Raw genomic sequence first — 14,444 nt, 5'->3', positions numbered from 1 at the left:
TTGCCTTTGCTGGTGCCCTAAAGGCTGTTTGCCAATTGGTTGATTCAGCACTGCTGAGGCAACTCAGGAGGGAGGTGTTGGGGTCAGCACCCCCAGGGGAGGGGTTGGGGACAACACAAGTAGAGGAAGAGATGAGGACAGTGCCCTCAAGGGAGGGGATGGGGACGGCGCTCCCAGGGGAGGGGGTGGGTGTGGCACCCCTAGGGGAGATGGGGTAGCACCTTGAGACCAGAGGCAATGCTTAAAAGGAGATGCTGAGGCAAAGGCAGACGGGGCATGATCAGGGAGAGAATTCCCAGATTCGGTGAGCAACGGTGCGGCAGCACTGAATATCTGGTGTCCCCAGGGAATCTGGAGCAATGCCTTGTTGCTGAAGCAAGAAAAGCAGAGTGGTGAGCGGCTGGAGATAAATCGGAGAGGCAGGGGCTGGTGAGATAGTAAACAGTGCTGCTACCACGCTAAGAAGCCTAGAATCCCCTCTTCAGGGAACAAGAACCTCTATACGGAAGATGTAGGGCTGGCAACCTAGGGAGGACACGGTCTGGGAACGAGGCTTTGGGCCATGTCTGCAGTACCAGCTGGTGCGGGGAAGCCTTCCTGCCCAGCCCCAGCAGTGGCTTCCCTGCAGATCCTCTGGAAGGCTTCAGGTAGGGGAAATCACTCGATCAGGTTCCTGCATTACTGAGCTAGCTCTGGTGGCTCAAGGGAGGATGGATTTGAGGATCCCAGATCCGTGGATCACAGTGATGGGCAACAGCCAGTTAGGGTCAGTGGTGGCAGCAACAAAGAAGGGCAGGGCAGTGGCTTTGATAAAAATGCATGAGGTAAACCCCACAAAGTTTATTCATTTATTTGTTGGGGAGAATTAATAGTGAAGGAGTCAAGAATTACATTATGTTTTTCTCTCTTTTTTTTTTTTTGTTTTTGAGATGAAGTCTCATTCTGTCTCCCAGGCTGGAGTGCCTTAGTGCGATCATGGCTCACTGCAGCCTTGAATTCCTGGGTTCAAGTGATCCTCCCACCTTAGCCTCCTGAGTAGCTGGGATTATAGGCATGAGCCACCACGCCTGGCTATTTTTTTAATTTTTTGTAGATATGGGGTCTTGCTATGTTGCCCAGGCTGGTCTCAAACTCCTGGCCTTAAGTGATCCTCCTGACTCGGCCTCCCAAAGTGTTGAGAACACAGGTGTGAGCCGCTGTGCCCAGACTTGACATCATCTCTAACTTGAAAGAGGAACAACTTTGGGGCCAGATGATGAGTTCTACTTTAGAGTTGGAGTCTGATAAGCCCCTGGGACATGGAGGTGTAGATGTCTGGAAGACATTTGGTTACAAGAATTTGAGGCTTAGCAGAGAGGTCTAGGTTAGAAATACACATTAGGGACTTATGGCGTGTGGGTCAAAGGTGAACCACGGACTAACATGAGATCCCTAGAAAAGCATGTGTGATAAGAAGACCAGTGTATGAGTGAGACAAAGCAGGGAATGCCAACCTTTTAGGGGCAGGAGGGGAAATAGAGTCTTCCATGAGTCAGAGAAAATGGACGGAGAGGAGAGAATAAGGAAGAAAGAAGAGAAAGACTTAAGCCAAGTCCTGGGAACAAGGAGGTCTGTGTGGGGGGAGTGATCAAGAGCATGGCTTGCAGAGAAGCTGAGGGGATGTGGACTCAGTGGAGCTCACTGGCTCTGTCCTTTAGAACAACGACAATATGGCCTCAGGAGAGAAGAGTAGATAGAACACGTGAGAAGTCAGGAGGTGCAGGTAATTAGCAGAGCTCAGTCCTTTGAGGCAGAAGAAGCCAGGAGAGAGGGAGAGCTTTGAAGACAGAACACAGAGAGGAAATAAATAGGGAGCCAAGTCCTGGAGGAAGGGCTGCGGGAGGGACCAAGGGCTTGGGTGCAGGGCTGGCTTTCAACATATGCGGGACTGTAGTGGTCATTTTTATTCTTTGTGCATTAAGGGATTTCTAAATTTTTATTAATCAGCATGCATAACTTGAATAATAAAAAGTACAAATGTATTTTACATTTTAATTAAATGTAAATATTACAAGGTATAATACAAAATCACAATTATGAACACTCATCCTATTAAAAAACTAACCGTAGGACTGAGTAGAATGAAGGATTCTGAATTTTTAATATAAGTATGTTTGTTACCTGCAAGCATTTGCCACAAGACATACAACAGCAGGTGTTAAGGTTGAAATAAAAATCGTAAGAAAAAGACTTAATTTTTCTTGATAACTGGTAGAAGGCCACCATTCTTCTGTTTCAGCCATGGGACGCCTTTGTCCAGCTCAAGGAAAACACGCAGAGGCTCAGTTTGAGAACTAGGATGGCCTCTCCCAAATGTCAAGGTTGCTGTGGAAACTGGTAGCAACTGTTGCATTAAATGAATATCTGCATTTCTAACACTGCAATGCCGACTCACTCATGTTAATGAATAAATTTTTAAGAAGGTAAAATAATGGCTCTAATGCAAAGATAGAATCAACATGTATCAAAGATTTTAGTTTAATCATTAATTTATGAGGGAACCAGTAAGATGTTTCAACTGTATCAAAAGAGAAAGCAAACAGCCCACAACATATGGATAGTGCTAAAATGAATTTATAAATAGACGCAAAACTGGTCAGTATCTGCAGAGCAATAGCCATATTTATATTCTACAGGATAAAATTTGCATTTATTTGCATTTCTTTGGAAAAGAAATTTGCATTACTCAAAGTGCATTACTATAAGATTTCTACAATTTACAAAGATAAGTAGCCCAAAGACGATGGAAAGCGCGGATCCCTATCGAATCAGATAACCCTGAAGGGCGCTAGATGAGACACCCAGTAATCCTTTTAATGGCACACTGCAAAGTCTTTCACAATTCTTACCTGACAGTCTTCCTCCACAGGATCATAATAATCTCAAAGAAAGATCATTCTTGATCATAATCGATAAGCATTTTAGAGAGTGGGCCAAATGCTTTCATTATTCAACAGAATTCTCAGCCTGGTCACAGGGTCCCCACTGTCAAGCCATCAAGAATCCCTGCACTCTCTCAATGCAGGGATCCCCCAGGCTTCCCTCATCCGCCACCTGGCCTGACCCTCTGCCCTCCTCAATCCACCAGGTGGGTGCCTTGACCCAGGCCTAGGACACTACTGCCCCTCTCTGAGCCCCAGGCTTACTAAACAGGCACCTGGGACAGGAGAACCATCAAACTTCTCACAGAGGCAAACCCTGGGATGCCTGCAGAGGGCCACGTGTATCTTCCATCCAGAGATGCACCTTGAGTCCCATACACAGATGCAGGCTCAGTTCAAGCCCCAGGCTCTGCTCCATAGAGCTTGGAAGAGGCCCTTCTGCAGTGGCAGGAATGTCGTCAGGGCAGAGGCTATCAAGTGCCTGCCTCGGCCACTAAACCATGCGGGTTTGGCCCTTGCGGGATCCCTGGCTTCCAGGAGAATGGCATCCCAGTCAGCATGCCAGGAGGAGCTGGCTGTGGAGTGTCTCCCGAGTAGCCGGAGGGATAGACCTAGTAGATGGCGTTATTTAGTGCTGACCACTTGCACATGCTGAGTGCAGGCCAAGTGCAATTTCCATTTTAGTGCACTTGCTGCTAAGCTGTTCTTTCTGGCTCTGATTAGCCAGCATGTTCAGCTGCTTCTTAAGGGCATTTGTTGCTATAAAAATAAAAACCAGACCATTGGCCCAGATGATGGTGGTGCTCTTCCTATTTGCCACGGCAGGAAGACACGGACCAATGCGCCAGTAGCAGCACAGGCTGCTTCAGCCAAGGTCACGGGCTTCCTTCACACAGTGGAAATCAGAACAGGCAGGAGGCAACCATGGCACCTACTCTAGATTCTGCACGCCACAATACCCACACTCCAGGCTCTGAAGGAAAGAGAGCTGCGGATGCCGGCCAGCTTCAGGAGAGCCAGAGGCTAATGGGGTGACCGACGTTCTCTGTCCCCTTCTGAGTGAAATAAAGCAGCTGGATACCTACAGAGCCATCCTGTGTGTGCCAGGCACTCCGCTGATGTCACAGCACAGAGGACCAACACACGGACCCCGCCTGCCCTGAAGGGGTTCCCAGTCTTGCCAGGAGATGGACACAAGCCAGGAACTATGATGCACCTGCTCAAAGGGAAGCATGTAGAACAGCATGGGGGCCCTGAAGAGGGAAAAGCCATTTCTGCCCGGGCGTAATGGGACTTGCAGAAGTGATATTTGATCCGAGCCACCAAGAAGGAAGAGGAACTTTCCTAGGTAACACCAATACATGCCGCCAGCAACGCCCCAGCCCCATCTCATGGCAGCTGTTTCCCACGGAGCCTGGAGGCCTGGCACTGAGGGGCCCTTGCTGACGCTGTCCCTCGTCGCCCGTCTGGCCCAGGTCTCATGTCACATCTTCTTTGAAGACTTTCTCTGACTTGCCTTCTATACAGTCACATTACCATGTACGTACCTCACCGGGAACGTGCGACGCGGAGGCTGCATCGGTGCCTCTGACCGTCTCCTTGCTGTTCACAGTGGAGATTGATCACATCAGCTCCGCACCCAACACCCAGCACCCAGCACCCAGCACCCAGCACCGAGTAGAGTGCAGAGCAGATGCCCAGCCTGGATTCACCGCTGTAATGGGTGGCTGGCTGGATAGTTACACACGAAACCTGCTTCTCATGGAGGCAAGCTGACTGGCTGGAGGAGCCAGTCATGCCATCAGCTGAGAAGAGTGCTGGCCGGGCATCTCAAAGCAATGCCTTCTTTCATGGAAACGGGGGAAGGTAGAACGCCTCTGTTTTGGAATATGGTCCATGACTATAATTTTCAGTCCATCACAAGAGGACTCCAGTGGAGAGATGAATTTCACCTCGTCTGCTGATTACCTACTAAGTGCAGGGAATGGGGCACCAAGACAAAGGAGACACAGTCCTGACGCCCGAGGTGATAGTGCCCGATGGGGGCTGTCCTTAGGGTGGATGCGAACCAGAATTCAGGTGACACGAGCTCTCCCCTGTCCCGCTCTCTCCGTCCAGATCACCATCAAGTCCGTTTTACGTACAGGTAGCATGGCCACGCCATCCTCAGGAAACTCTTCTGTCAGAGGTTATCTGAATCAGTAACACCCTGGCCTTCCCTGTTCGGTCATAGCTGTTGAGTGGAAGCTAAGATGGCCGTCTGCACACAGGCTGCTTTCTATCCTTCCCTGTCACTGGGAGGAAAGAGGCCAGAGTGGGAGTCGCAGGGGAAGAAGGGCCTGGACTCCGGCCTCAGAGATGCCCCTGCAAGGGGGAGAAGGGCCTGGACTCCGGCCTCAGAGATGCCCCCGCAAGGGGGAGAAGGGCCTGGACTCTGGCCTCACTCTGCGGTGGTGCCCAGGACTGGAGGGTGTAACCTTAGAAGCCCAAGACCTGGAATAACACACTGCCTCTGGGCCCTCCCTCGGTGAACTGGTTTGTGTGGTGCAGAACTCAGATAATGGTTCTTCAGATTCACAGAGTGGCTTCCTCCATGTCCACACAGACCGATGCCCAAGTGCGGCCTCTCCATGAAGCCCCACTGTAGTGCAGGACAGCACACTCCGCTCCCCAAGACTCCTCTGCGGAAGCCTGACACTCGCAATGAGCACCGGCTCCGGAGTCCGACGGCACAGGGATCCCATCTTCCCCTCCCATCACCGTGTGACCGTGGGCAGGTGACCGTGACTTACAGCCTCTGCACATCCATTCCTGTAGCTATGCAATGGGAATCAAACGGTGTGGCTGTGGTGTGAGCATGCAGTATCATCAGAAGGGAACCTCTACCAGGGGTGGGCGAGGGTGTAGAAAAGGTAATTAGGAGAAATAAAGTGAATTATGTCAATAATTGCAGGAGGCATGTACAGGCTGGCACCAGCTGGGAAGAGCCACGACAGAACCCAGGCTGAATCTGCCCAGAGAAGGGAGCAGCGCCAGGGACCCACGGGGAGCTGCGTTTCAGGGGAGGGCACCCGAGAGTGCACCACTCCTAGGTGTCCTGAAAACAGGGACCCATTTAGAACACCAGTGTCATCGGGAGACAACCACAGGCCGAATAAAGTGGATCGTGGTAACAGCCACGATACCTGCGTCTGGCTCTGCCTGGGGGAGGCTCAGGGAAGGAGATCCTCAGCTGGAATAAAGGATGGGTGATGTGGGTCGGCTGTGTCCCCACCCAAATCTCATCTTGAACTCCCATGAGTTGTGGGAGGGAGCCGGTGGGAGGTAACTGGATCACGGGGGCAGGTCTCTCTTGTGCTGTTCCCCTGATAGCAAGTCTCATGAGGTCTGAGGGTTAGTACAAGGGGGAGTTTTCCTGCACAAGCGCTGTTCTCTTGTCTGCCGCCATGTAAGACATGCCTTTCACCTTCCACCATGATTGTGAGGCTTTCCCAGCCACGTGGAACTGTGAGTTCTCCATTAAACCTCTTTCCTCTGTAAATTGTCCAGTCTCGGGTATGTCTTTATCGGCAGTGTGAAAATGGACTAATACAAATGGGATAACAGACGGAGGCTGCCAGCTTAGGTATTAAAAGGTTAAATCGGAGGCCAGGCATGGTGGCTCACGCCTGTAATCCCAACACTTTGGGAGGCCAAGGTGGGCAGATCACAAGGCCAGGAGTTCAAGACCAGCCTGGCCAATATGGTGAAACTCCGTCTCTACTAAAAATACAAAAATTAGCTGCGTGTGGAGGCGGGTGCCTGTAGTCCTAGCTACTCAGGAGGCTGAGGCAGGAGAATCGCTTGAACCCAGGAGGCAGAGGTTGTAGTGAGCTGAGATTGTGCCACTGCACTCCAGCCTGGGTGACAGAGCAAGACTCCATCTCAAAACAAACAAACAAAAAACAAAAGGTGAAATTGGGCTGGCATGCTGGAGAGCTTCTTTGTGGAGGTAATGGGTTATCTATCATGAAGGGTGACAATCTAGCTCTATGGGTTTGCAGGGGAAGGAACAGGCCCTGAGATGAGATATTTGGCCCATTCAGGGAGTCAACATAAAATCCGCATTGAGTTTCATGTGTCCCGTGTGGCTGACCGGTGTGGAGAAAGAGCACAATAGCCCAGGGTGACTCGAGGCTGCACAGGGAGCAAGGCATTTGGCTTCTACATTGCATGCAGCAGAAACCCCTGCAGGATGTGGACAGGGGAGTGGCCTGGTCTGGGTATATCTTAGGAAGATCAGTGTTGCTGCTGGCAGGTGAATGGTTTGGAAGAGGAAACAGGGCCGGCTGGAAGGCTGCTGCTGTGGTCCTGGCGAGAGGTACCAGTGGTCCGAGGCAGAGAGGAAGGGGATCAGAATCCTAGTTAACAGACTGATAGGACTGCTGATGCAGGGGGTGTGGAGGTGGGGGTTGGGGTCCAGGGAAAGGAATTGGGGACCATTCCTAGGGTTCCAGCAGAGGAATACAGAAATGCAGGGTGCTGGGAGCAGAGATTTGTGTGGCTGCAGGAGTGAAGTAAAAAACAAACAAACAAACAAACAAACAAAACATTAAAAAGATGCAGTGGGAAGAAGTTGGAGAGGCCATGAGACAACCCGATACAGATGTCAAGTTGCTGGGCCCCATAAGTGATCCTGGAAGCCTGGGTGAAGGATATAAGTGTTTGAGTCATCAAGGAAAATACGCCACTTAAAATCACAAGAACGCATGCAATTTCCCAGGAAGAGATTCCAGGGAGAACGGAGAGACGTTGAGTGGGTGCACATGGCGGGGGACACGTCACCCAGCCAGCCAGGAAGAGAAGGGAAGGAGGGCTTGGCGGCTGGAGGAGAGCCAAGGCTGTGAGTGGCCCATGGAAGGAGCATGTTTCATGCAGAAGAGCTCCAAGGACAGCGGTAAAGGGGCAGAGAGGTCCTGGAAGGTGAGTCAGGAAGAGGATGTTGAACACTTGGCGCCACGTCTACACCAGAGAAAACCTTCCACAGACGTGAGCAGTGGTGGTGGCAGTGAACTCTCAAGTCACCCAGGTGGCAGGCATTGTTAACCCATTTCCAGCTCGCCCTGGGAGTGACACTGTGCAGGGCTTTGCTCGGGGCAGTCCTGTGTGCATGGCCCTCCCATGGGGCCCCAAATCCACTCTCCCCCAAGAGCCCCTCTAACTAAAGACTTCTTCCCTTCCCTCTCTCAGGTCCTACATGGTTTTTTCTCTTTCCTAAAGGGCAGGCTGTGTTTGAAACCCTGTAAAGCATTACAGCATTTTACTAGTTGTTTTGGGTCTGACCCAGAAGTAAAGGTTAAGGACATTAAGAGCACACACAAAAATCTGATTATCATTCATGGTGACAGTTTCATTTTGCTACTTACTGTTTTCAGACAGCTCCACGACGTAATAGAGAATAGGGCTGTTTCCGTCAAAGGGCCGGACCCAAGAGAGCACCACGGCGTGGCTGTGGGAAGAATTAGGGCTGGCCAGGAGGTTCTGAGGTGAATGAGGCAGTTCACTTGAATCGAATGGGATGAAAAGGAGAAAGAAGAAAACACACATCAGAATCCATGGTGAGCCTGAGCTCTTACAGCAGACCGCCCTGCTGTGTCACGTTTGGGAAATGAAGAACATAAAATATGCCCCAATCCCAAATATGAACTCTCTTCCCCCCCAAAAAGACAAACAAAACCCAGCTTCATTATTCACAGTTGTTACTTTGTTTTCTGGTCATAATTTCATTGAACTCTTATGCTTGCTACCAAAACAAGTACTGACGCTGTCACATAAATAGGGGGAGGGGACGCAGATGTTTACAGATACATTATTATTTTTTATTTTTTATGAGACCAAATCTCGCTCTGTCGCCCAGCCTGGAGTGCTGTGATGCAATCTCGGCTCACTGCAACCTCCACCTCCCGGGTTCAAGCAATTCTCTGCCTCAGTCTCCCTAGTAGGTGGGATTACAGATGCTCGCCACCACGTCTGGCTAATTTTTGTATTTTTAGTAGAGACAGGGTTTCACACTATCTTGGCCAGGTTGGTCTTGAACTCCTGATCTCGTGATTCACCCGCCTCGGCCTCCCAAAGTGCTGGGATTACAGGCTTAAGCCACCGTGCCCGGCTTACACGTACATTAATTTGAGAAACATGGTCAACAATTTGTTTTTACAACTAGAAGCTGGTCATGGAAATGCCACATACACAGGAAAAGGCCCGATACATTTAACGGGAACGTTTCCAACACTAGCCATTTGGAGTTATGAGCGAAAATGCCCGCATGTATTCTTAGACCACACAGTTGCCGCATTTATTGACAGCATGAGGTTACATTGTCATTATGTCTTCTGCTGGAGTTATGGGGATTTGGAGGAAGCACCTAAAAGGAAGTGTGGTGAAAACACTCACTAAAATCCCATGGAAATGGTAAAGAACACATCAGCAAGGCTATGAAATGGAAATGCAATTAAAGCGAATAAATTCTTTAAATAAGTTACTAGTAAAAAAAAAAAAAGTTTTTACTGGGATTTACCAGTGACAAAGCTGCAAAACGCTACTACGTGGTTTCTACCAAGGCTGAGTCTATAACCTTAAAATCATGAGCTGCCCGGGCCCCATACTGAACCTTCACGTCTCCTGAATCTGGGGCAGGACCCCGTTCCGGGGCTGTTCTGGATGGCTGCCCCTCCATAAACGCTGCCACGCAGTGCCGGGGAGAGGGGATGCTGGGTGTGACCCAGCTCACCGCTAACCAGCTTTTGGTCTCTTAGACATCAGGTACTGCTGACCCATACAGGTCAGAACACAAAGCCAAAATTATACTTGATATTTTTAATTTTAAAAATGTACTCATTACATTTTGAAATTTATTAAGCTGTTTTGTGCTTTCAGCTCCCTAAGAAACACCGCTCTAATCCATGCACACCATTTATAAGCATACTAATATTTCTAATGTAGACTGCAACTACATTGTACATTAGTGCGATAAAGAATAAATGTGAGCCCAGGATGTTGTCTTGTTTTCTCTTTAATTGTGAATTAAGTTTTGAATCAGAAAAGGAATTGTTAGTTTCTTCTATTTATTTTTTGTATAGACAGGGCCTCACTATGTTGTCCAGACTGGTCTCAAACTCCTGGCCTCGGGCAATCCTCCCCCACCTCAGCCTCTCAAAGTGCTGGGATTATAAGCATGAGCCACTGCACCTGGGCGGAGCTGTCATTTCTATTTGAGTTCTCCAGTAACTGAATCTCCATTAGAGGTGGAAACGCCAGGATAGAAATATCAATTCTACTTCTCCCAAGCCCCATTTCCTATTCCCCCTGCTGCAATCTGAATCGGTTTGGTCTGAAACCAAACCAAAGTTGTTGAAAGAGTCCCACCTGAAAAAGAAAATATGAATAAATCTGACAGACATAGCCAAGTAAGATAGTTTATCATAAAGAATGTATCTGATGTGAGATGGAACTTCTAGACCGTTGAAGCTTCCTGAGTGACTGGGACGGGTTTTGCCACGATGGTGTGCCTCTCAGACCACAGCTGAGCTTATGCTTCTTGGGGGGACTCATGGGGGGCCCTGAGATCCTTCCAGGATGGGTCTGGCCATGCCAGGAAGGCCAACCATGGAGATTAGAGGGTTGGGGCTTTGAGCCAGGGGTGACGGCTCAGCCTTCTGACCTCTGGGAAGTGGAGGGGGCTGGAGACTGGGTTCAACCATGTGGCCAATGATTCAACTCTGGGAGGCTTGGGGTCAGTGAGGGTGGTAGGAATGCAGGATTTGCCCTGGGTGGCAGAGAGGCCAGACAGGGTCAAGGGAAAATGCACTGGCCTGCACAGAGAGACCAGGAATGAGCTTATGTTCACAATTTCTGGGATGTCTTTTTGACATTGGCTCTGGGACCCCAAGGGCAGCTCACTGGAAGCCGTTCTCACAGACTGGACACAATGTCAGATGATCATCTGTAATAGTCAGGATGGGAGACAGGCCGTGAAACTAAAGGTAGGTTGGAGGCTCGAGGAGTCAGGCAGCTTTGCAGACACACATAGTAGGAGTCGGAGACAAGCCGGGGCAGGAGAGGGTGTACAGCCAGCTCAGGACAAAACTTGCAAAACAGACATTCTCGGGTCAGGTGACCATATCCTATAAGATGTGGACAGGCTCCTGGGAGACAATAGGAATGGGTGACCTGTGACCCCTGACAAACTGCCGTGTCTCTGCACACTTTCTCTGATGACCTCGAGGGGGTTATGTTTGATCGAATTCTGAATTCTAAAAGTCTGTCTTTCCCACAGAGCTGAAAACATGGCCTCTTGCACTTGATTTCAAATCATGCTTCTCTTAGCCCGAGGTGAGAGTGCACACAGAAACGACCCATCGTCCAGGTAGGTTTCTCTTGAGGCTGCAGTACTTTGCAGACACTCACTTAGATGGAGGCTACTCACTGGGCTGCTTCTGTCCTCCAGGGGTCAGCTCCCACAGTCCCTGGAATATGCTCACACATGTCTCTCCATCCTTCTGCCCCCTCTCAGCTAGGATGTGATTCTAGTCGGAGTGGTTTCTGATTTCCTTCCTGCCAGCAGACCACAAGCAACGGATGAGAAGGATCTACCAGAAACAGGCACACTCGACAGCAAAAGTGTTCGCAAGAGCCTGAGATTTAGGGATGTAAAAAGATTTTTTTAAAGATTAAAAACAAATACTTAAAAACTCAGAAAGCAAACTAGTCTTGAGGTGTTTAGTGTAGGCGGCAAGAGCTACCCGCCTGGCAGTGCCCAAGGACCTGAGTGCCCATGATGTGCAGAGACGCATGCATCCTTCTCTGCGACTGTCCCCCGAAGTCACTCCATTGGCTCAAAGTCACACTCGGTGTGATGACCCAGTGCAAAGTGTGATTTTTCCGTAAATCACAGGACTCAAGCATTGGAAGGAAATATCGATTTTTTCCAGTTTCAGTCTCTCCCCTCTATGAAAATCCCCTCGATAATATCTCTTGTGTTCAATATCACCTGTTTCATAATGTGAAGGGCCTTGTGATAGAGAGACATGTCTCAGAGATACTGCAGGTTCAGTTCACAACCACCACAATGAAGTGAATATTGCAATTTGAAAGTCACACACATGTTTTGGTTTCCCAGTGTATATAAAAGTTCTGTTTATACTCTACTGCAGTCTATTAAGTGTGCAATAGCATTATGCCTAAAAAACATGTACATACCTTAATTTAAAAATACTTTACGCTAAAAAACGTGAACAATCATCTGAGCCTTCAGTGAGTCACAATCTTTTTGCTGGTGGAGGGTCCTGCTTGGATGCTGATGGCTGCAGACTGATCGGAGTGGTGGGGAGTGGTGAGTGCCAAAGGCTGGGGGTACCGTGGCAAATTTCTTCAAATGAGACAGCAGTGAAGCCTACTGCATCAATGGACTCTTCCTCTCATGAAAGACTTCTCTGTGGCATGCGATGCTGTTTGATAACATTTTACCCACAGTAGAACTTCTTTCAAAATTGGAGTCAATCCTCCCAAACCCTACCACAGCTTTATCAGCTAAGTTCATGCAATATTCTAAGTCCTTGTTGGCATTTCAACAATGTTCACGGTATCTTTGCCAAAAGTAGATGCCGTCCCACATCACTTGCTTTGCTCATCTGTAAGAAGCAAATCCTCATCTGGACAAGTTTGATCATGAGATTGCAGCAATTCAGCTACATCTTCAGGATCCACTTCTAATTCTAGTTCTCTTGCTGTTTCCACCACATCTGCAGCAACTTCCTCTGTGGATGCCTTGAACCCCTCCAGCCTCATCCACGAGGGTTGGAATCAACTTCTTCCCAACTCCTATTAATACTGATATTCTGATCTCCTCCCATGAATCACAAACATTCTTTTTTTTTTTTTGAGATGGAGTCTTGCTCTGTCGCCCAGGCTGGAGTGCAGTGGCATGATCTCAGCTCACTGCAAGCTCCGCCTCCTGGGTTCACGCCATTCTCCTGCCTCAGCCTCCCGAGTAGCTGGGACTACAAGCACCCGCCACCACGCCTGGCTAATTTTTTGTATTTTTAGTGGAGGCAGGGTTTTACCGTGTTAGCCAGGATGGTCTCGATATCCCGACCTTTTGATCCGCCTGCCTCAGCCTCCCAAAGTGCTGGGATTACAGGCATGAGCCACTGCCCCCAGCCCACAAACATTCTTAATGGCATCTAGAATGGTGAATCCTTTCCAGAAGGTTTTCCATTTACTTTGCCCAGATCCATCAGAGGAATTATCATCCATGGCAACTACAGTCTTATGAAATATATTCCTTAAATAATGAGACTTGATGGTCAAAATTCCGCCTTGATCCATGGGCCACAGAACGCATGTTGTGCTAGCAGGCATGAAACCAACATTCAAATCCTTGTACATTCCCATCAAAGCTCTAGCATGACAAGGTGCATTGTCCATAAGCAGTAATATTTTGAAAGGAATTTTTCTTTTCTGTGCTGCAGGTCCCAAAAGTAGGCTTGAAATATTCAGTAAAACATGCTGTAAACAGATGAGCTGTCATCCAGGCTTTGCTGTTCCATTTACAGAGCACAAGCAAAGTAGATTTAGCATCATTCTTAAGAGCCCTAATATTTTCGGCATGGTAAATGAGTGTTGGCTTCAACTTAAAGTCACCAGCAACATTAGCCCCTAACAAGAGAGTCAGCCTGCCCTTTGAAGCTTTGAAACCAGACATTGACTTCTCCTCCGTAGCTAGGAAGGTCCTAAATGGTATCTTCTTCCCATAAAAGGCTGTTTCATCTACACTGAAAATTTCTTGTTAGTGTAGCCACTCTTATCACTGTTCCTAGCCAGGTCTTCTGAATAATTTACCGAGTTTCTCCATTAGCACCTGCTGCTTTATCTTGTACTTTTATGTTATGGGGACGGCATCTTTCCTTAAATCTCACGGACCAACCCCTGCTAGCTTCCAATTTTTCTTCTGCAGCTTCCTCACCTCTCTCGGTCTTCACAAAACTGAAGAGAGCTATGGCCTTGTTCTGGGTTACGCTTTGGCCTAAGGGAATGTTGAGGCTGGTTTGATTTTTCTCTCCAGACCACTCAAACTTTCTCCACATCAGCAATAAGACTGTTTCACTTTCTTATCATTTGTGTGTTCACTGGAGCACTTTAAATGTCCTTCAATAACTTTCTCTTTGCATTCACAGCTTGGCTAACTGGGGCAAGAGGCCTAGCTTTTGTCTTGTCTTGGCTTTCGATATGCCTTCCTTACTAAGCTTCATTTCCAGTCTGCTTTCTAGGGAGAGATGTACAACCCTCTCTTTCACGTGGACACTCAGAGGCCTTTGCAGGGTTATTAACTGGCCAAATTTCACGCTGTGGGTCTCAAGGAGTACAGGGGCCCAAGGAAAGGGAGAGAGACAGGCAATGGCCAGTTGGTGGAGCAGTCAGAACATACAAGGCATTTATAGCTTAAGTTTGCCATCTTAACATGGGCGTGGTTCATGGTGTCCCAAA

At 48.7% G+C, this 14,444-nt stretch overlaps 1 protein-coding gene across 5 annotated transcripts in view; it reads right to left on the bottom strand.

Annotated features, from left to right (window-relative positions):
• Nucleotides 1-14,444, bottom strand: part of SDK1 (sidekick cell adhesion molecule 1) — a 659,503-nt gene that overhangs the window by 266,371 nt on the left and 378,688 nt on the right. For all 5 annotated transcript variants that reach the window (XM_058442285.1, XM_058442281.1, XM_058442284.1 and 2 more), the window contains one exon: nucleotides 8,327-8,463. In XM_058442285.1, the coding sequence (XP_058298268.1) occupies nucleotides 8,327-8,463 (137 nt within the window). The remainder of the gene's footprint in view (nucleotides 1-8,326; nucleotides 8,464-14,444) is intronic.

Source organism: Hylobates moloch, unplaced genomic scaffold, assembly GCF_009828535.3.
Source record: "Hylobates moloch isolate HMO894 unplaced genomic scaffold, HMol_V3 SCAFFOLD_1, whole genome shotgun sequence".
Taxonomy (NCBI): Eukaryota; Metazoa; Chordata; class Mammalia; order Primates; family Hylobatidae; genus Hylobates; species Hylobates moloch.
Note: the sequence above shows the minus strand (reverse complement) of the source record. Positions and strands in the feature narration are given on the sequence as shown.